This window comes from Loxodonta africana, chromosome 24 (assembly GCF_030014295.1).
Source record: "Loxodonta africana isolate mLoxAfr1 chromosome 24, mLoxAfr1.hap2, whole genome shotgun sequence".
NCBI lineage: Eukaryota > Metazoa > Chordata > Mammalia > Proboscidea > Elephantidae > Loxodonta > Loxodonta africana.
In genome coordinates, this window is record NC_087365.1 from 10,775,942 (window position 1) to 10,798,717 (window position 22,776).

General features: G+C 43.7%; 1 protein-coding gene across 2 annotated transcripts in view; it reads right to left on the reverse strand.

The window, feature by feature from the left end:
* Nucleotides 1-3,972: 3,972 nt before the first annotated feature.
* Nucleotides 3,973-22,776, reverse strand: part of PCSK2 (proprotein convertase subtilisin/kexin type 2) — a 328,111-nt gene continuing 309,307 nt past the window's right edge. For both annotated transcript variants that reach the window (XM_003411419.4, XM_003411418.3), the window contains one exon: nt 3,973-4,756. In XM_003411419.4, the coding sequence (XP_003411467.1) occupies nt 4,270-4,756 (487 nt within the window). In that variant the 3' untranslated portion in view covers nt 3,973-4,269. The remainder of the gene's footprint in view (nt 4,757-22,776) is intronic.

Here is a 22,776-nt window from a genome sequence, read left to right on the forward strand (position 1 = left end):
AAAACCCAAAACAATGAAGATCATGGAAAGAACAGTAGGGACAACACTACAGGTTCTAACATACAGCGTAAATAGAATACCAAATATAACCAAAAATGCACAAATACAAGAAGATAAACTAGATAACTGGGATCTTCTAAAACGTAAATATACTCATCAAAGACTTCACCAAAAGAGTAAAGAGAACGTACAGACTGGGGAAAAAAAAAATTGGCTATGATATATCCAACAAGGGTCTAATCTCTAAGATTTATAGAAAATTTCCAGGCCTCAAGAACAAAAAGACAAACAATCCAATTAAAAAATGGGCAAAGGATGTGATCAGACACTTTGCCGAAGACATTTGGGTGGCTAACAAACACATGAAGAGATGCTCTCACGATCATTAGCCATTAAAACCCAAAAAACCAAACCTGTTGCAGTCGAGTCGATTCTGACTCATAGCGACCCTATAGGACAGAGAACTGCCCCATAGAGTTTCCAAGGAGCACCCGGTGGATTCGAACTGCTGACCTTTTGGTTAGCAGCTGTAGCACTTAACCACTACGCCACTAGGTTTTCCATTAGCCATTAGAGAGATGCAAATCAAAACTACAATAAGATACCATTTCACCCTGGCAATAATGGCAATGATCACAAAAAAGAAAACAAAAAATGCTGTCAAGATAATGGGGAGATTGGCACTCTTATATACTGCTGGTAGGAATGTAAAATGGCACAACCACTGTGGAAAACAGTATGGCGCTTCCTTCAAAAGCTAGAAATAGAATTACCATATGATCCAGCAATGCCACTCCTAGGTATATATCCTAGAGAAATAAGAGCTGTAACGTGAATAGACAGGCACCCACATGTTTATTGCAGCACTATGCACAGTAGCACAAAGATGGATGCAACCTCAATGCCCAACAATGGATTAACTGTGGTACATACACACAATGGAATATTACCAACAATAAAGAATAATGATGAATCCGGGAAACATCTCACAACATGGATGAATCTGGAGGGCATTATGCTGAAAAACCATAACGCTGAAGCAGTGTGGGTCCTTGAGTCACTGTATGGATCCATGGTTCTGAAGAGTCACCTGAACCCTCAGTGGAATTTGTGTAAATGATAAAGAAACCTCTGTTGTGTTAAACCAGTAAGATTTTGAGGCTGTTCGTTACACAGCATAACAGTCTAGACTGACTGATGTACTCTAGAACAGTGTTATGAAATATTTTTGACCATTAGCCACAATAAGAAATGTATTTTACGTTGTGAGTCAGTACATACACATTCAGACACACACACCCTCTTCAAACAAATATTTCAGGGAACAGTAAAGAACTAGTTGCTGTCAAGTTGACTCTGACTCATGGTGACCCCATGTGTGTCTCAGTAGAACTATGCTCCACAGGGTTTTCAATGCTGACTTTTCAGAAATAGATTACCAGGCCTGTCTTCCAAGGTGCCTCTGCGTGGATTCCAACCTCCAACCTTTCTATTAGCAGCTAAGTGCATTTGCGTCACCAAGGATCTCCCAGGAAATGATACGTATCTATGATATGTGTTCTGTTGTTGTCTTAAAAAGATGCTGCTCTTGACCCTCCTAAATTGACTTTATAACACCTGAGTTTGAAAAATGCTGATCTAGGTCATAACTCATATGTGATTTATATGCTAATTATAACCCTTTCATGCATATTTGTTAGAGCTGGTTTTCTAGATTTCTCTTTGCAACTTTTTATTATGTCAAGCTCGAGTGGTTGGAAACATTTTTATGTGATAGATGGCACATCCCACGTCATTTCTGGAAGGTAATATTTTATTGTTGAGCCTCCTAATTTACATGTCTTTTCCAATACTTATAAAATTTTGTCACAAGGAGTAACAGTGTTAACCTGGTTAATCATTATTCACTTATTTTCATTTTTTTTTTAAATAAATGACTAGAAATAACTGTCTCTTGCATTAGGATCAGGGATCTCATAAAAACATCACTAGCTAGACATTTGTCAGTGTTAATACTGATGCCCAAAAATGAAAGAGACCAGATATTTATATATAGCATTATATATATACTGTATATACTGTATATTCATATCAAAACTTGCCATTTCAATTAAGAAGCTGATAAGTTACTCTCTAATTTCATAAATTATACAACTGTGAAAATAGGGACAACTATTTTATATTTTTGCTGCTATATAAGACATTTAATGTTTATACAGAGAGCTGCAAAATTACAGAGGTGATGGGATGGGAATAGATGAACATTTTCACCTGAATTTCCACTGGCCTTTTTCTTCAGCCAGAATAATCTCGATATATTCTTCGAATATTCTTTTAGAGATGAGTGTGGTGTCTTGTCTTCAATAAATAAATATACACACATTCTAGGTGTATGTGTGTATATACATTTATACAAGTGTGTGCATATACATGTATATTCACACACATATATACACACATGTATACAGTCTACATATGTATGTATATATTTCTGTGTGCAGTTATACACATGCACACATAGTGTCCTTTGGTTTATTTTCAGACCACTAATGTGAAATGAATTTTGGATGATTTCCATTAATTTTTTTCTTTAAATCTGAACTGGTTTAAAAAGACCTTCACAACAAGTAATAAATTTCTTTAAAAAATCATAAATATTCTTACATGTTAAAGCATTATATAGATCACAGGTATTAGAGAAGATGTAACCTCATGTCAGCGTAGGGGGGAAAAGAAAGAAAATGGATTTTCCAGACTGGGGGTTTCCAGACTTTTAAAGTTGCTCCCTTTGGGGAACTGAAACCTAGTACAGCACTGACTTTAAATAAGGAACTCTAGGCTTAGCTACATGCTCCCAGGGGAAGGGCGAGATGGAGCGGGAAATGGCTGAGAATTGGTGGCCACTGGGACTGGGGACGCCAATCCTCCGTGACAACAGGTCAGAAAGCATTTCTATTTAGTAATGAAATAGCGGGGTATCTTTTGGGGTTGGCAACTATAGCCTTTGGGCTGCATGTTAACACCCTGGAGGATTTGTAGTTGGCAAGATGGTAACTGTATGCTTTCCCAACAGAGGACTTCTCTTGCATCCTTTAGGCTTCAGGGTACCAGGGGACGAGCTGGTCCTCACCCTTCTTGGCAGAAGTTGGAGGTCCATGTGGAGATGCCCATATCTTCACACAGGCCCCCTATCCCCTTCATATACCTCTTCCAGAACAGAAGCTATTTCCCCAACACATCAAAGAAATCCTAACATGTGGGAGTCAGTTACTATCCTCCATTTATATTTTTTGGAAATCAAAACCCAAGTATGTATTTGTAAAGCTGTCAAAAATATCTCTCCTCTCACATCAGATTAAGATGCGCCAAAGTGACGTAGGGCAAGGAATGTTCCTGATATAAAAACTTCTAAGCTGCTTTTCACAGACATGTTGCCAGACCTGCCTCACCTGTTTTTCTTCTGGACAGCAATGTGAGGAGCCCCAGAAAATTGGGGCTGGGATGAACTCTATACAAACTGGGGGTAATGTGGGCTGCTCTTGCAGACTTTTCCTTCAGTGAGAGCAGCAGCTGGTGCAGGACAGCCAAGCACTTACATCGCATATTCACTGTCTGGCTGAGCAGGGGGAGCTACGTATGGCCTTAGGGCTGGTGGTAACATTTCCCATGCCTGTGCTTTCTCTTTCCCCATCTGATAAATAGGACTCTCTACCAATGGCATCTTTCGAATCATGGCACCTTAATCGATGTCACTGACCTGTCTTGCTAAGTTCAAAACACCTTTCCCCAAAGGACTGGCACCATCTCTGGTCCCTTATGACGCTCAGAGCTCGCTCTCTGTCATAAGCGTCCATTTTGTTTTTACATCACAGGTCCTCCACTGAGACTACTGAAGAACGTTCTTGGAGTCTCTGTGTGTGGCTTTTTAAATTATCTTTTTCTCTTCTTGGATATGAAAAAAGTGAGGGGAAATCTGTCCTAGTTTTGTTTGCAAGATACCACCTACTTGAATGACACAAATAAAGAAGTTAGAGTCACACATAGGACATGGAGGGGGTGGAGTGGGAACACTATGTATTTGTGGCATAGAATAAAAAAGATTTTCTCCATTGCAATGAAAGGAATCATTGACAGTGAGTGAAGCGTCTGGGTGAGAAGACAGAATCACTTGTCCGGGGTGACAGTCATTGCTGGGTGCCTAATAGGAGTGTGGAGCTAGGGAGGGGCACCACAGACAGGGACGGAGGGAGTCAGTGCAGACGGGCAGTGCTAGTTCTTGCTCAGGAGGCTCTTGAGGCTTCTCTCCACAGCTTCGTCCAGCTCCTCCTCCAGCTCTTCCTTCTTGGACATGGCTAGCTTGGACTGGTAATCTCTCACAACCTGGTCAATGTAAGGGGCACTCTGGGTACCATGGAGCATCAAGGTCCACTCCTTCAGCACCCCCCTCTGGGGCGCACTGCCGACAAACCCCAGCTCAAGGGTCCAGGTTCCCCGGGCGTCTTCCCCCCAAGTGTGCGTGGTCATAAAGGGCCACTTGTCGAAGCCCACTTTTGAGTCATCATCTCTCGGGCGCCGGCTCAGCAATATGGATTTGGTGCCCATTGGGGAAGTCATGTTGATGTTCAAGTCCCCTCTCCTGCTGGCGTTGACTGTGATGACAGCTTGGACGTGCTCAAGGTAGCGGACAAAATTTTCCTTCCCCTCGCAAGCGTCAGTTGTGAGCGTCAGCACCAGTTTGCCAGTGGATGGTATTTTCCTGGGGAAAGTGATAAGGAGATCTGTTAACGGAGGGGCACCACAAGCTGCATGGGTTTGGGTAGCATCAAGAGCAGGTGCTTTGGGGTTAGTAAGAAACACCTGGGTTTAATTTCCACACTAGCTGTGTGAGCCTGAGCAAGTTACTTGTACTCTGTGAACCTCCTTTTAGAATGGGGAGTGGAGCAGGTGCTACTGAACCCCCTCCACACATCTCCTATCTCACCTGAGTTCACCTGCAGCTGCAGTTCCGTGAACCCTGACTGTTTCCCACCTCAGGCACCTGAGCTTGTCTCCTGGGGCTTTTTCGGGCACCATGGAAGCTTTCAGTGAGCGGGGTACCCACCTACCAATGATTGACAGGAGGTGCAGGATAAATATCCCAGCTTGCCCAATGGAACTGAGCCTGATGGAACTGAGCCCACTGTGATACACTTGCTCATTAACGCACACTTCTTGGCCTTTTCCCCCCTCCTTGTTTTACATCTCTACTTCTCACTGGCGTTTCCTAGGATCATCTCTCAAAAAGCTATCAGCATTCAAGTCCCTGTCTCAGAGTCTGTTTTTGGGGGAACCCAAACTGAGACAGGGTGCCAAGTACCTTGATAAAAAGAAACTATTGCTATATGATTGTTATCACTATCATAAAAAGAAGCTGAAGTTAGGCTAATTAATCCTATAAAAGACAGTTTTGAAAGATCAGGAGACTTTGGAGGTCTCTTTGGTCTCGGTGTTGGAACTTCATGGAGGCTCCATCTAAACATCACCCCAGCTGTCTTTCCGTACAACCGATCCCCTTTCTGGAGATGGCTTCCTTCGAATATGAGATATAATAAGTCAAGCTACATTTGAGGATTGCATGGTGTAATGCAAAGTCTCCAGACTGTGGGGACAAACCTATTTGAATTACAATTCTGCTTCCACAAGTACCAACCATGGGAATTTGGACAAGCTATTTAAGTACTCTAAGCCTCAATGTCATTGTGGGGTAATTTTTGTGAAGTTAAAGAAAACAATGTATGTATGGGATTCTGGGAAGATGGCAGCATACACAGACCATGATTCTTACCCTCCCCCACAAATACAACAAGGAAATTGTGCTTGGCTTTGAGGGCCTCTGAATCAAAAAGCAGAGGAAAGCAGCAGGGAATTGCAGACAGGTAAGAATCAATGAATCAACAATGAGTTGCACATGGTAAAAAAATTCCTTCTCCCACTGTCCCTGCCCTTTCCTTCAGCCATGCGCAGGCTGCCGGCTGCTATGAATTGGGAAGTGGCCCTAGCAAAAGAGCCAGCTTCCCTAACCACCACAACCCCTGCCTGTACAAAGAGATAGGACTCCAAGCTTCTGCTCTAAAATCAACAAGACAGACCTCTCTGTGGGTTCGCTTGGAGTGTGCCAGCATCTCTCCCATGCAGGCACTGTCAGCTGCAAGCCTACTGTGAATTACTAAAGAAGGCCCTTACAGTGGAGTCTGCTGTTGTAGTCAACACTCCACCTGCCTCCCTGCATACACCATGGCTCAGGCCTCTGAAACCAACAGGACAAACCTCCTGGGGAATAAGTTCTGGTCTATCTGCTCCCTCTTCTGGTTGGCACTGGGAACTGCTGACTAAGACTGCTGTTTGCTAGGAGGAAGGCATCTTGAGTGGAGGCCAAACCACAGCCAATATACTACAGAGGGGGCTCTGATAGCAACAAGGCAGACCTCCCTGGGGGTTCGTTTGGAGTGTGACAACCTCTCCCCACACAGACACTGTCAAACACAAGCAGGCTGTGAATTGCTACAGAAAGCCCCTGCAGGGGAGTCTTCTCCCATAGTCGGCACCCTACCTGCCTCCCTGCACACCCCGCAGCTCAGGCCTCTGACACTAGCAGGAGAAAACTCCCTCGGGGTTAATTTGGGTTAGCCTGCCCCACTTCCTGTTGATGCTGAGAAGTGCAGACAGAGGCTGCTGCATGCTAGGGAGCAGGTGTGTTGAGTGGAGGCTGCACTCACAGCTAACAATTTACCGAGGCGGCTCTGATAGCAACAAAGCAGGCCTCTGTGGGGATCTGACTGGTGTGTGACACTCCCTCCCCACCTGGTAACTGTTGATTGCCAGGCTGTTGGGAACTGCTGTGGGAGGTCTCTGCTCTGGAGCCTGCTCCCACTGTCAGCACTCTACCTGCCTCCCTCTTCACCCCACAGCTCAGGCCTCTGAAAAGAACAGGACAGACCTTCCTGGGAAAAACTTAAGGTCTGTCTGTTCACTTTTCTGGTCAGCACTGAAGACTATTGACTAAGGCTGCTGTGTACCAGGAAGCAGGCATCTTGAGTGGGGGCTACACCTGCAGTCAACACACTAGGGGGTGGGCTCTGATAGCAACAAGGCAGACCTCCCTAGGGGTTTGTTCAGAGTGTGACAACCCCTCCCCAACCTGGTAACTGTCAGATGTGGGACTAATATGAACTCCTGCAGAAGGTTCCCTACAAAGGAGCCAGGAGGAGGGCCACCTAAGTGGAGATTACTTCCCCAACCACCACAGGGCCACTGGGGCTCTGAAAGCAACAAGACAGACCCCTGGGAGGTACTCCTGGGGAGTGCCAGCCCTTCTTCCTCCTGAAATGAAGGAAAGCCTGCCTGTGCTTCCCCTGAATGCCAGCTCGGTTATGAGGAACCCCCATAAAGCAGAGAAGGAAGCCTCAGGCAAAACCCAAGGGTAACACCCAGCCCAGAAGAGGGCTCCCTGTGAGTGGGTTTTCTGACAGAAGATGTGGTTGCAGAAAGAGAGACAGGAAGAGAGTAATAACCAGAAGGAGGACTGTGCCCCCTGGTGGACAGATTGATTAGTGCATGGTATCTCACAGGAGTGGTAGTGCTTGTTGGTAGAGAGATTGATCACAGCATATTCTCTTGTGTGTTTGGGAGACATTGAAAGTTGAAAATCGACATCTGGAACTTTTAAATCCTAATTAAAGACCAGGGAGGGAGAAGGAGCTATCACAGAGAGAGAGGGGAAATGGTAAGCAAAGGCTGAAGGCTCTAACAGTTTTTTGCAGAAAGTAGCACAGGTAAAAATATAAAATACTGGGGAGAACTGATAAAGTTACACCTTCAAAAATTCCAATGCCCCAACAAAAAACCACAAGACACACAAAGAACGAAAAATGATGGCCCATCCAAATGAACATGACAAAGGATGTGAAAGTGCATCTAGGGATGGCCAAATAATGGAAAAAAAAAAAAAAAAGGAAGAATATAATACAACAACATAAATATAATTAAAAAGTTAAAGGAAACCACAGACAAGATAAAAATCTCAAAGAAATAAGAAAAACAATACAAAATAAAAGGAAAATCTAAAAAAGAGATATTACAACTGAAAGGGACAATAATGAAACAAGAAACAAAATGGAAGGACTCGTCAACAGATTTAATCAGGAAGAAGAAAGAATCAGCAAATTAGAAGATAAGATAGTTAAAATTACTGAGGCTGAAGATCAACAAGAACGCAGGCTCAAGAAGGCTGAGCACATTTTAATGGAATTATGGGACAACAACAAGAGACCTAATATATGCAACATGGGAATTCCAGAAGGAGATGAGAGAGAGGAATGGACAGAAAGAATATTTCAAGAAATAATGACAGAAAATTTCCCTAATCTAACAAAGGACATAAATCTATAAATCCAAGAAACACAAAGAACCCCAAGCTGGATAAACTCAATGAAATCTACAACAAGACACACCATAGGCTCTCAAAAAATAAAAATAAAGAGAGAACCCTGAAAGCAGTGAGAGAAAAGCAAACAGCTACGTACAAAGGATTTCCAATAAGATTAAGTGCTGATTTTTCTCCAGAAACGTCAGCGATGAGAAGGCAATGGAATGAAAGATTTAAAGGGCTGAAAGAAAAACAAAAACAACAACAAAAACAGTCAACCAAGAATACTGTACCCAGGGAAATTGTCCTTCAAGAATGAGGGTGAAATTAAAATATTTCCAGACAGAAGCTGAAAGAGTTCATACCCACCAGACTGGCTCTACAGAATGTGAGTTCTGTGGATGGAAGGGAGAAGACATTAGAGAGTAATTCAAACACACACACACAAAGAAAGATTCTTAATAAAGGGAATTGTATGGACAAGCATGCGGGCAAGTAATAAGGTATTCATGCTTGTTAACTCTAATCATTTTGTCATTCATGCTTTTTAATGACAAATGTACAAAAAACAGGGGTAAAATTTTGTTATAGGGCACATGAAATGTAAAGACATAATTAGTGATAACCCAGTACCATCGAGTCCAGCCTGGCGGATTTTAACTGCCAACCTTTTGATTAGTGATAACAACAACAAAAAATTAATAGCATAATAATAACAACAAAAAAAATTAGTGATAACAACAACAAAAAATGGGGAAGGAGGGCAGGAGGAATGGTATAGGTATAGAATTTCCTGTATGGTATTAAAGTTAAGTTGGTACCAACTTACCCTGGGAGGTTATAAATACAAGCTGTCAAATGCAATGTTCATGGTAACCACTAAGAAAATATCTAAAAAACATGCAGAAAAGAAAAGGAGAAGGAAACCAAAATGAGTCACTACAATAAAATAACAAACACAAAAGCAAGCAGTAGTAAAAGACAAAGAAAGCTTAAGACATACAAAAAAACAAAAGGAAGAAGTAAGTCAGTTCTTATTGGTAATTACTGTGAATGCAAATGGACTAAAGGATCCAATCAAAAGGCAGAGAGTGGCAGAATGGATAAAAACAAGACAAGACAAAACAAAACAAAACAAAACAAAACATGGTCCTACTATAAGCTGTTTACAAGAGACACACAATTAGGTTGAAAGTCAAAGGATGGTGTCTTAGTTATCTAGTGCTGCTATAACAGAAATACCACAAGTGGATGGCTTTAACAAAGAAATTTATTCTCTCACAGTCTAGTAGGCTAGAAGTCCAAATTCAGGGTACTAGCTCTGGGGGAAGTCTTGCTCTCTCTGTTGGCTCTGGAGGAAGATCCTTGTCATCAACCTTCCCTTGGTCTAGAAGCTTCTCTGCACAGGAACCCTGGGTCCAAAGGACTCGCTCTGCTCCCAGCACTGCTCTCTTGGCAGTATGGATCCCCCATGTCTCTCTGCTCACTTCCCTCTTTTATTTCTCAAAAGAGATTGGCTTAAGATGCTATCTAATCTTATAGATCTCATCAATATAACTGCCACTAATCCATCTCATTACATCATAGTGATAGAATTTACAACACATAGGGAAATCACATCAGATGACAAAGTGGTAGACAATCATACAATACTAGGAATCATGACCTAGCCAAGTTAACAGATATTTTTGGGGGGACACAACTCAACCCATGGAAAAAATATTCCATGCAAATAATAAACAAAAGAGAGCTGGAGTGGCGATCTTTATATCAGACAAAGTAGATTTTAGGACAAAAGCTGTCAGAAGAGATAAAGATGGACATTAAATAGTGATGAAAGAATCAATTAATCAAGAAGATTTAACAATCATGAATATATATGCACCCAAACAATGGAGCACCTAAATATATAACATAAACACTGACAGAATTGAAGGGAAAATAGGTAACACTAGAATAATAGCAGACTTCAGCACACCACTTTCAATATTAGACCGAACATCTAGAAAGAAGATCAACAAGGAAATAGAGGATCTGAATGACACTCTAAATCAACTAGACTTAACGGACATATAGAACACTCCACCCAACACCACGATATACATTCTACTCTCATGCACATGGATCATACTCCAGGATAGACTCAAGAGGAAATCAAAACCCATAACAAGCAAAGAGATCAAATCAATGATCAAAAACCTTCCAACAACAACAAAAGTCCTGGACCAGATGGCTTTACTGGGGAATTCTACCAAACATTTAGAGAAGAACTGACACCACTGCTGTTTAAACTCTTAAAAAGATAGAAAAGGAAGGGGCACTTCCTAATTCATTCTATGAAGCAAACATAACCCTGATACCAAAACCAAAGACACCAAAGAAAACTACAAGCCAATATCTGTTATGTAGGTAGATGCAAAAATCCTCAACAAAGTACTAGCAAACAGAATCTAACAGCATGTTAAAAGAGTCGTACATCATGACCAAGTAGGATTTATTCCAGGAATAAATTTATTCAACATTAGAAAATCAATCAAGATAATACACCACATCAATAGAACAAAAGAAAAGAACCACATGGTTATCTCTATGGATGCAGAAAGAGCATTTGGTAAAATCCAACACCCTTTCTTGATGAAAAACCTCAAGAAGACTGGAATAGAGGGAAAATTCTCAATATGATTCAGGACATACACGAAAAGCCAACAGCCAATGTTATAGTTAATGGAGAAAACTCGGAGCTTTCCCCTTGAAATAAGGAACAAGACAAGGGTGCCCACTCTCACCACTTCTAGTCTATTGTATTAGAAGTCCTAGGCAGAGCAATAAGACAAGAAGTATTCAAGTTGGAGAAGTAAAATTATCCTTATTCACTGATTTTATGATCCTAAAATCCCAGAGTCTGCAATAAAACTTCCAGAGCTAATAGAGGAACTTAGCAAAGTTGCAGGGTACAAAGTCAACAAATAAAAATCTGCTGGGTTTCTATAAACCCGCAATGAGAAACCTGAAAGGGAAATTAGGGGAACAATTCAATTTACAAAAGCATCTAAGAGAATACTGAGGAATAAACCTAACCAGGGATGCGAAGGACTTATACAATGAAAATTATAAAACACTGCTGAAAAAGATTAAAGAACATTTAAATAAATTGAAAGATGTTCTGTGTTTTTGGGTTGAAAGACTTAGTATTGTTAAGATGTCAATACTACCCCAAATGATCTATAAATTCAACACAATCCCAATCAAAATTCCAACAGCCTACTTTACAGAAATGGAAAATCCAATCCTCAGCTTTATATAGAATGGCAAAAGGCCTTGAATAGCTAAATTAATGTTGAAAGAGTAGAACTAAGTAGGAGGCCTCACATTTCCTGATTTTAAAACATATTGCACGGCTACGGTAATCAAAACAACCTGGTACTAGACACAGACCAATGGGATAGAATTAAGAGTCTGGAAATAAACCCACACATCTATGGTCAAATGAATTTCGACAAGGGTGCTAGGTCCATTTGATGGGGTAAAGACGAGTCTCTTCAATAAATGGTTTTGGGAAAACTGGATTTCCACAGGCAGAAAAACAAAACAGGATCCATACTTCACACCACGCACAAAAAAAAAAAAAAAAAATCAAAATGGATTAAGGACCTAAATGTGAAAAATAAAACCATAAAATTATTAGAAGAAAATGCAGCGGCAAGGCTGTCTGGCCTGGCTTTTAACAAAGGATTATCTAATAACAAAACACAAACAATAAAAGACAAAAGAAATAAATGGGACCTCATAAAAATTAAAAACTTTTGTTCATCAAAAAGCCTTACCAAAAAGTGAAAAGACAAGCTACCACTGGGAGAAATATCTTTGGAAATCGTATATACAATAAAAATTTGATAACTAAGATATATATAAAACTTTGACAACTTAACAACAAAAAGACAAATAACCCAACTATAAAATGGGCAAGGAACTTGAAGAGACATTTCACCCAAGAGAACATTCAAATGGGCACCAGACACATGAAAAGATGCCCAACGTCATTAGTCATCAGAGAGATGCAAATCAAAACCACAACGGGATACCATTTCACTCCCATTAAGATGGCTAAGATAAAACAAAAACAGAAAATAATAAATATTGATGAGGATGTGGGGGAACTGGAAGCTTTATTCATTGTTGATGGGAATGCAAAATGGTACTATTTTGGAAAACAGTGTGACAGCTCCTCAAAAAACTAAAAATAGAACTACCATAACCCAGTGCCGCTGAGTCGATTCCGACTCATAGCGACCCTATGAGAACTACCATATGCCCCAGCAATTCCACTCCTAGGTATATACCCAAAAGCCTTTAAAGCAGAGACTCAGAGACTTGTACACCAATGTTCATTGCAACACTATTCCTGGCAGCCAAAAGATGGAAACAACCTAAAAGCCCATCAACAGATGAATGGATAAAAAAAACGCGGTTCATACACGCAATGGAATACTACTCAGCAAGTAGAAGAAACGAAGTCTTGATATAGGGCTACAGCTTGAAGGCATTATGCCGAATGAAATAAGCCAATCACAAAAGGCCAAATGTTGTATGATCTCACTTATATAAAAAGACAAGACAAGGCAAATGTTTAGAGACCAAAGTTCATTAGTGGTTAGCAGGGGCGGAAGGGAGGGGGAAAGTACGGGTTAAGAGTAATGAAAACAGTCACAGTGTGCAAGGCTAGGGTTGCACAGTTGATTATTGGATTGCTGTCAATAAGTTGTACACCTGTAAAAAGCTGAAGTGGCAAAAGTTGTGTGAAAGATACAACTATCAAGACAACAAAAAAAGAGTAGCTGCTGAGGGTGCTTGTATACAACCTCATGGGATTTGGCTCCTTGGTTTGGAGGTTTAGGGTCATGGTTTCATGGGACATCCCAATTAATTGGCCTAAACATATTCAGTGCTTTTGTTCTACCTCCTAGTTCTTAGCGTAGTGCCTGGGGTTTTAAAAGCTTGCAAATGGCCAAAATCCAAGCCATGGTAATTGGTCTCTATTTGCCTGGAGCAACAGAGGAAATAGAGCCAGGAATAGGAGGAGGATAGAGAAAGCGTGGATAATTGCCTCCATGAGAAACTGACTCCATTGCTATGAAAGAAGAAGAAGTGTATAGTGTCCAGCTACCATTACCTTAGTCCTCAAAGTGACATTTTAGCTTTTCAACACTTTCAAGAGGTCTTTTACAGCAGTTTTGCCTCATGAGATGCGTCCTTTGATTTCTTGACTGCTGCTTCCGTGGGTGTTGATTGTGGATCCAAGTAAAATGAAATACTTGACAATTTCAATCTTTTCTTTGTTTATCATGATGTTGGTTATTAGTCTTGTGAGGATTTTTATTTCCTTTTTGTTGAGATGTAATCCATACTGAAGGCTGTGGTCTTTGATCTTCATCAGTAAGTGCTTCAAGTCCACTTCACTTTCAGCAAGCAAGGTTGTGTCATCTGCTTATCGCAGGTTGTTAATAAGTTTTCCTCCAATCCTGATGCCCTGTTCTTCTTCATTGAGTCCAGTTTCTTGGATTATTTGGTGAGCATACAGATGGAATAAGTATGGTGAAAGATACAACCCTGACGAACACCTTTCCTGACTTTAAACCATGCAGTATCCCCTTGTTCTGTCTGAACAACTGCCTCTTGTTCTATGTACAGGTTCTTCATGAGCACAATTAAGTGTTCTGGAATTCCCATTCTTCACAGTGTTTTCCACATTTGTTATGATCCACATAGTCAAATGCCTTTGCATAGTCAATAAAACACAGGTAAACACCTTTCTGGTATTCTCTGCTTTCAGCCAGGATCCATCTGACATCTGTATGATATCCCTGGTTCCAGGTCGTCTGAATCAGGCTTTAATTTCTGGCAGTTCCCTATTGATCTTCTGCTGCAACTGCTTTTGGATAATCTTTCAGCAAAAAAATTATATATATATGTGTGAACATATATATAATATGTATATTGTTGTTAATGCTGTCAGATGGGTTCCAACTCATAGCAACCCTATGTACGAGAGAATGAAACACTGCTCTCACAATCGTTGTTATGTTTGAACCTATTGTTGCGGCCACTGTGTCAGTCCAGCTTGTTGAGGGTCTTCCTCTTTTTTGCTGACCATCTACTTTACCACTATGTACATAAACACACTCATATACATAATAGTTTATAAATATTTGGAGCATCCCTGTCCAGTAGAACTTTCTGTGATGAAAGAAGTATTCTATATGTGTGCCGTCTAATACAATAGCCACTGGCCACATGTAACTATTAAGAATTGAAATATGGCTAGTGTGAATAAGGACTTGAATTTTTAATTTTGTTTATTTAGTTTTAGTAAACAGTCACATGTGCCTAGCTGCTTCCGTATTGGTCAGCACAGGTCTAAATTGCTTGTGGGACGTTGATTTTGGATCTGGTAACAACAGGAACAGTGACAACAACAAAACCCAGACAATCTCTGGGCTCCTGGCTCACAGATGTTCCCTTCGCCCTGGCTAGTAGACCCTAGGAAGGGCGACCACGGAGACTGTAAATCCTATTACATAGGTTTTCTGGCTGTCTCTCTGGGGGGCCTCAGGAACGTCAAGAACCATAAGGACTACCACAGGCCTTCTTCCTAGGCAAGTGAAAAGGTCCTGAATGGAACTTTTCTTCTATGGTTGAGCCTGAGGGGCTTTGGAGTGCTCCCAGAAGCATACTTTGAGGTGACAGAGAATGAAGAAGGAGCTGCGGCAGGAAGAGAGGCCCAGCTCTGAGTCCTGTGTTGAGTTTGATCACCTTTCCTATCTTACAAGCGGGGCTGCCTTGAAAAGCTCAAGAAGAAAATTCACCAGACAGCAACCAGGGGCTGTTACTCTGAGTGAAAACCATTCTAGGTATTATAAAAACCAGTTGCTGTCAAGTATTTCTGACTCATGGTGACCCCACGTGTGTCAGAGGAGAACCATGCTCTAGGGTTTTCCATAGCTGATTTTTTGGAAGCAGATCTGCTGGTCCTTCTTCTAAGGCACCTCTGAGTGGACTTGAACTTCCAACCTTTTGGTTAGCAGTCAAGTGCATTAACCATTTGCCACCACCCAGGAACTCCACAGCAGCTGTCTTATCTGTTTCTCCATGGTAGAAGCCCCATGGGTAGCAGGGCAGCAATAGAGACGAAGGCAGAGGGAAGTGACATGATGGCAACAGTGACAGGGCTGCTTACGGACTCGTGGGGAAATGAGAACACAGGCTGCCCACTGCCCAGTCTAAGGGTCTGACGTGAGAACAAGCCTGTGTGTTTGTGGAAGAGGGCAAGAGGGAGAGACAAGGACATTGAAATAATGATTTGAGTCTCACCATGCACCTTGGAAAGGCTAAGGACAGGCTGGAGTGGGAAAAAACAAACCTGTGTTAGGAATCACAGACATGGTCCTAGAAGCCTTGGGTGTTGAGGTGTTTGGAGAGGTCAGAGGTCATGCCAGGTGCCCGTGGGAGTCTGGTTGGTTAATGCCATGGAGGAACTGCCTGCTGGCCCTGGACTCAAGGTGAGCTGGTCACTGAGAGCACACTAGCTGGTCCTCCAGAGAGGGAGACATTGTGTTCGGACTCTCCTCTGAATTTTAAGTTACTTTTTTTGAATTAAGTTAAAAGCCTGATGTGAATTCCAGAAGCAGCAAGCTTGGCAAAGAAAGAAGACACACCTCTCACAGATAAGCAGGCTTCACGGCACTGGGAAAGCCTAGGTGCCGTATTTGTCAGGTGTTTCTTGTTGACTTCCTTTTTTGCTCATTTGCGTTTTCTGATTTTCCTATGGTGACCATAAAACAACAACAACAACAACAAAAAAAACTAAACCCGTTGAGTTGATTCCAACTCATAGTGTCCCTATGGGACAGGGTAGAACTGCTCCGTAGATTTCCCAAGGAACACCTGGTGGATTCGAAATGCTGACCTTTTGGTTAGCAGCTGTGGCACTTAACCACTACGCCACAGTGACCATAGATAGCTTTTATAGGAAGAGAAGCAGTAAAATTCATTCTTATTTTAAAGAAAAAAAGAAAGATGCTCAGGAAGTGTCGATTTATAAGAAGGTTAAAGTAGAGGATGCTTGCTTGTGGTACAAAAGGAAGCTCTGCAGAGACCTTTTAAACAGCCCCGGGGTGTTAGTCCCCAGGCCAAGTCCCAGACTTCATTCACCGCAGACAGTGAAGCACACGTCCAGAAGGGTAGGAGCTGCTCCCGAACGGTTAGAGGTTATGTACAAAGCCTAGCGTCCAAGTCCAGTGTCAGACACTTGGGGGTGGCTTGTAACTTATCTCATTGCACGTTGTTGCAAGTAAGTGGTCAGCTGCCTTGTGCCTAGAAATAGGCGTTTCCCAGAGGGCCTGGTGGAATGTTTTTTGTGTTACGAATCTCAACCGTATGATGAAAACAAAGACTTATGAAGCTGTAATGGTTTTGTTGGAACAATGCTAGTAATAAAAGCAACCAAACCCAAACCAAACTCACTGCCGTTGAGTCGATTCTGACTCACAGTGACCCCACAGGGTTTCCAAGCTCCATAAATCTCTGCCGAAGCATACTGCCACATCTTTCAGAGCTGCTGGTGGTTTTGAATCACCGATCTTTTGGTTAGCAATCGATCACTTTAACCACTGCACTATGAGGGCTCTTTATAATAGTAACCCTGAAAAAACCCTATGGCTCTCGAGTTGATTCTGGCTCATAGCGACCCTACAGGACAGAGTAAAACTGTCCCGTAGGGTTTCCAAGGAGCGGCTGGTGGATCTGAACTGCTAACCTTTTGGTTAGCAGCCAAGTTCTTAACCACTGCACCACCAGGGCTCCTATGATGGTAACAGTCCCCTTTACTGTGTGCCCAATGCCTGCTATGTGGCCCTCACGTAAGAACACTCAGCAGGTGGTTGCTGCGATGTCAGCTTTTTCCCGTGTCATGGCGGCAGGTGGGCATCAACTCCCCTAGGAAGAAGCAGCAGCTCAGAAGTGACTGGCCGACAGCCACACAGCTGGTAGGTGGCCGAGCACACCCTTGTCTCTCTGTCACTTGCTGCTTCTGGCATTCTTCACAGGGTTTTTTTTCCCCCTCTCCCATACAGAAAGAGTCCCCGCGTGGTGCAAAAGGTTAACAGGCTTGGCTGCTAACCTAAAGGTTGGTGGTTCAAGTCCACCCAGAGGTGCCTTAAAAGAAAGCCCTGGCAACCTAGTTCCGAAAAATCAGCCATTGGAAATCCTGTGGAGTGCAGATCTACTTTGACACACACTGGGTTTCCATCAGTTGGCGTCAACTTGACCGCCTTGACTGGTTCATTTTTGGTTTCTCCTACAGAAATATGTTTCATTTTTTTAAGAACTGGAACACATATGTATATATATTTTTCTTATCGTGGTACGATTTATGTTAAAAAAAGTGCACAGATCTGAATGTGTGCAGTTCATACCAGGCTGAAACATTTATTTTTAATTTCAGAGGATTGAATCATACGTTTCGCCTAAAGGAGGTAAATGGACAGTTCTCAGGGGCGTAGAGGAGGGTGGCGTGTGCTGAGCCGTTCACTCTGTAGGTAGCACGTTTGGGCGCGACATGGCCGCTGCCGGCCTAGGGGGCGGGCCTGGCTTTGTTCTGCTCCCTCCGTAGGCTCGTGGAGCACAGTGGATCACAGCCAGCTTTTTCCTTCTCTTTTAGTCGAGCTCCCTTCACTACTTTTTTTTTTTTTTTGCTTAATATTGAATCCAGTCCACCAATAAAAGATTGCTTTTATTGCAGCCCACATCCCATACAACTGACGATAAATGCAGTTCCAGTATGTGGCTCTATGGAGGCTGGCGTGCTCTGGAAGTTGCCATGAGGATACTGGCAATTGAACAGGCCTTCGAAACAGAGAGCAGGAGTAATGGGACTGTGTCATTGAATCACAGAGGGCTTTCATTAGATTGAATCATGTTGCTTTAGATTGCTACAAACATAGTTAGAATGCTAAGAACGATGTTTCTTATTTCTTTTTTCCTAATCTCATCCGCCATCTTTCTTCCAACACATAGGATGACCCAATAGCAATTCATACTTTTTAATGCAACACATCTATAAACTCTAGCCCCTTTTTCACATCAAGCAAATATCCCTTGAAAATTCATAAGAAACACCATGAATATACTGATAGTTACTCTGTGTCCTCAGAGCTTCCCTGGACGACACACTGGTGGGTCATCTGATGTCACTGACTCTCTTGATAAAATCTCTTCAGAAAACTGATTTCCAAATCTCGAGGAAGATTAATGCTGAGGACACCCACAAACCTGACAGTCAACCTCGCCCCACCTCTGAAGCGGTTTCTGTGCAGCCCTGCGTGGCTGTTCTGTCCTCGCTTCTGTCCCTCGATGCTCGAGCCATGGAGAGAAGGGCCTCCCCTGCTACATGGCCCAGCCAGCCCTGGGTGCTCCCCCAGCCTCTCAGCCTCTGAGCTCTCCAACCAGCGCATGCCCAGGGAAGCACCTGCACCTGAGAACAGAGCAGGTGTGCAGGGGAGTGACGCAGAGCAGGCGGGGGCCGAGGGAGCAGAGGACCCTGGAGGGCACACGGAGCCCCGCCAATGGAGCCTGGGCCTCCACTGGTCCTACTCTCACCGTTTAGACCTTTCCCTTGTGTCCAGCCAGTGCTGGCTGAATGTCCATTCATTCAGAAAATATTTAGCACTATCCTAGCACCGGAGCAGGTAGCGGTGGAGCAGTACAGCAGAGAGGAAGGGAGACAAGGCCCTGTCCTCGTGGGCCTGGCTGAGTTAGCACCGAGATGGCTCCCCAGTTGCTTTCTGTTAAAAATAATGCTCCTGGTGTCAGCTGGCGTGGGATGATGGGACAGTAACATCTCTGGGCCTCAGAGTTCTTGACCGTAAAATGATGGACTTGATCAACAAGATTCCCAACGTTCCCTCTCGCTCCAAATTCAATATTTATAGGAATTGTGACAGAATGCTAAATGCATTCAGTAGCTGAGCAATAAACTGTCACTCATCTCCACAAGTAAGCTGTCATTCGTTTCTCTTTCCCTCCCCGTGTCCCCCTCTCACAAACACACGGATTCTCCGTCCTTCTCGTCCAGTGTAACCTCGGAAGACAAGGGCTGATGTTAACAGGCACCGTGACTCAGGGGGCCCCAGCACATTCCCAGCTGAGTGGTCCCTTCATGCTGCCGTGATGCCACCTTTTTGTTACTTGCGACTTAGCTGATGTGCAACTGGCTGTAGATGCGGCTCCAGGCTCTGCGTGTGAGGTCCTTGCGGCCCTGCCTCCTGCCTCCTGCCGGCCTGGCAGCTGTAAATGCACAGATGCCGGACACCTTTCCCTCTTTGCAAGTCCCTGGAAGCCCCTCTTTGTAGGCCTTTCCCTCTTCGCAAGAAGGGACTGCAGTTCCAGGCCCCAGGGCCTTGTAGAGTGAAGAGGAGGTTGGAGTGGCTGGTTCTATGAACGAGAGTCTTTAACTTTCTGAGCCTCCATTTTCTCTCTACAATGAGTCCCTGGGTGATGCAAATGTTTAATGTGCTTGGCTGCTCCCCACAAGTTTGGAGGTTGGAGTTCACCCCAAGGCGCCTTGGAAGAAAGGCCTGGCAATCTACTTTCAAACCATGAGCCATTGAAAACCTCACGGAGCACAGTTCCACTCTGACACATGCAGGGCTCCCATGAGTCTGAATCCACTGGAAGGCAACCAGTAAAAAACCAAAAAAACAGACTAGTGATGCCAGCCTCCTGTGAGTTAATGAGATGACAGACAGAGTCCTGGTCCTGGGACTACGGGGCACAGTTCCTAGTAGGTGGTAGCTTCAAGGACTCCCTGCATTCTGATAGGGCCACCCTGAGAAAGCCTTCTGGGCTGTAGGGGCTGGGGCATCCCGCTGTCTGCATGTGGGGAGTGAGCAGTGGAGGTGGGTGAGGAGGTGGGGGCAGCCAAGGCAAGAGGGTCTTCAGGGGAAGGATAAGGCCGTGAAGTGGGCTGGCCACACTCTCCAGCAGTCTCCACTTCTTGACACTCCTTCACTGAGCTGATGTTCCTAAATTTGCACTTCCCATTCTGTTTGCACTGTTTAGTATCCCTCCTGCTAAGGTGTGCCTTACAGCAGAGCCTTCCAACAAGGTACATGTTAGTCTCATGTGGCTGTTTAAATTAATTAAAATTAAATTAAAGAAAACTTTAGCCCCTTGTGTCATAGTCACGTTTTCAGTGCTCAATAGCCACAGTTGTTGGATTAGATAGCATAGATACAGAACATTTTCGCCATTACAGGAAGTCTCCAAGCCCTTCCAAATCACTCAGAAAAAATTATGAATTCTGACAAGGGAAAGCCGGTTGTCAATACCCATTCAATGTTTATTTTGGGTAAAGTTAGTTATGATGAGTAGGGGTTAGCTTTAAATTCCCCATTTGGACAGTGGTTCCCAGGCTTGTCTCTGTTCAGTCACTCCCAAAGGAGAGTCTAGACCCCTGTTGGTGACAGGGCCTCCGGAATGGCAGCTATGAGCTATGAAGTTCGGGGAGGGAGACCCACCCCTAGATACGTGTTTCAGAGTTCCTGGGGAATGTGTGTTAGAGAAGGCCTCCTCCCAGGCCCTTCTGATATTCCTGAGCTTTGCGCCCTCCAACAGAGAGTCACAGAAGTACAATGAGAAGCCCTCAGAGGGGTGGGTTCTGTAGTCACAGTGCCGGGGTTCAAATCCTGGTTCAGCCACTAAGCAGCTGTGTGAACTTGGGTGTGTCCTTAGCCTCCCCAAGCCTTTTCTCCTCCTTCGTAATGACCCTACTGAGCTTATACAAGGGCCTAAGTGTGCAGTGGGCATGGTGTAGGGCCTGACTGCACAGCTGGAGCTCATGAAAGTCAATGTTGGGTAGTGTAAAAAGCCTGGGATTTGGATTCAGATTAGCCTTGCTTCAGGTCCTGTTAGCCTTTTGTGACCTTGAGCCCATTTCTTATCCTCTCTGCATCTCAGCTTTACCACCTATAAAAAATAACAATGACAGCACATAGCTCTTGCAAAATGAGCCCCTGGGTGGAGCAAATGGTTAACATGCTCGGCTGCTAACCAAAAGGTTGGAGGTTCGAGTCCACCCAGATATGCCTTGGAAGGAAGTCCTGGCAATCTACTTCCACAACATTAGCCATTGAAAACCCTATGAAGCACAGTTCTACTCTGCCACACATGGAGTCACCATGAGTCAGAATCAGCTCGACTACAACCGGTTATTTTAACTCAAATTCTCCATCAGAATGATAACATGTACGGTAGCAAGAGAAGGAAAACACAGTGTTTGCAAAAGGTCTAGCACATGCTGGGTGCATAGTAGGTGCTTCACCCTGAGGCATAACATAAAACCAATTTGTCGTTAATGCTTCGAAGTATTCATCACCCTGATGGTGTGAGTGTATACAAGGTTAAGTGGAGCTCATTCTTCCGGAAAGTGTGCAACACAGTAGGTGCCCAACCAAAGTCAGTTCCTCCCTTCACTTACGGATACAGACTCTGTGACCTTGGCTGAGTCAATGGACTTGTTGGGCCCCGTGAAGCCTATCTTACCAGCAGTGGGTACAAGGAGCAACAGAAATGATGTAAGTACGTGGCAGCTTGGGAAAACTTTCAGGACCTCTGCAGAGCAGCTATTTTTATTGTAGGACATTTATACCATCATGCAGGACCTGCGCAGTTCTGTTTTCTGAGATTACGATAGGGCTGGAGCTGAGCTTTTCTTTCCCACGTAGGCCTGACTGGAGCCATGCCTTATGGGATCCTGGGCCTGTCCTGTCCAGGGAAATATGCTCTCTGCTCTGCAGTGGTCCCATCGGTGCCTCATATCAGGAGGCATCCAGTGCACAAGGACACTTGCCTCGGGGGGGGGGGCTGTTATCCATGGGGGGCCCTCGTCCACTGGGGGCCCTCACCAATGGGGGGATGCTTGTACATGGGAGATGATTGTTCATGGGGGGACGCTCGTCCATGGGGGAATCTCACCCATGGGAAAATGCTCAGCTATGGTGGAATGCTTGCCGGGGGATGTGATGGTGCTTATTCTTGGCCGAGATGCTCGGTCTTGGGAGGATGGTTGCCTGGAGGGGATGCTTATCCATGGGGGAGGGAGGCTCAGCCACGGGGGGATGCTCACCTCTGTGACTTTAGGCCACGGGGATATACAATCCAGAATTCACATAAGAATCAGACAATTATTGCATTCAAAATTCTAGGAGACTGTTATCTTTCTTTTCTCCACGGTGTGAGTTAGAAGTGTCTAAAGTCATGGATAAGGGGAAAAGGGGGAAGTGACATTTATTGAGTGCCTACTCTGTGCTAGTTTTTCA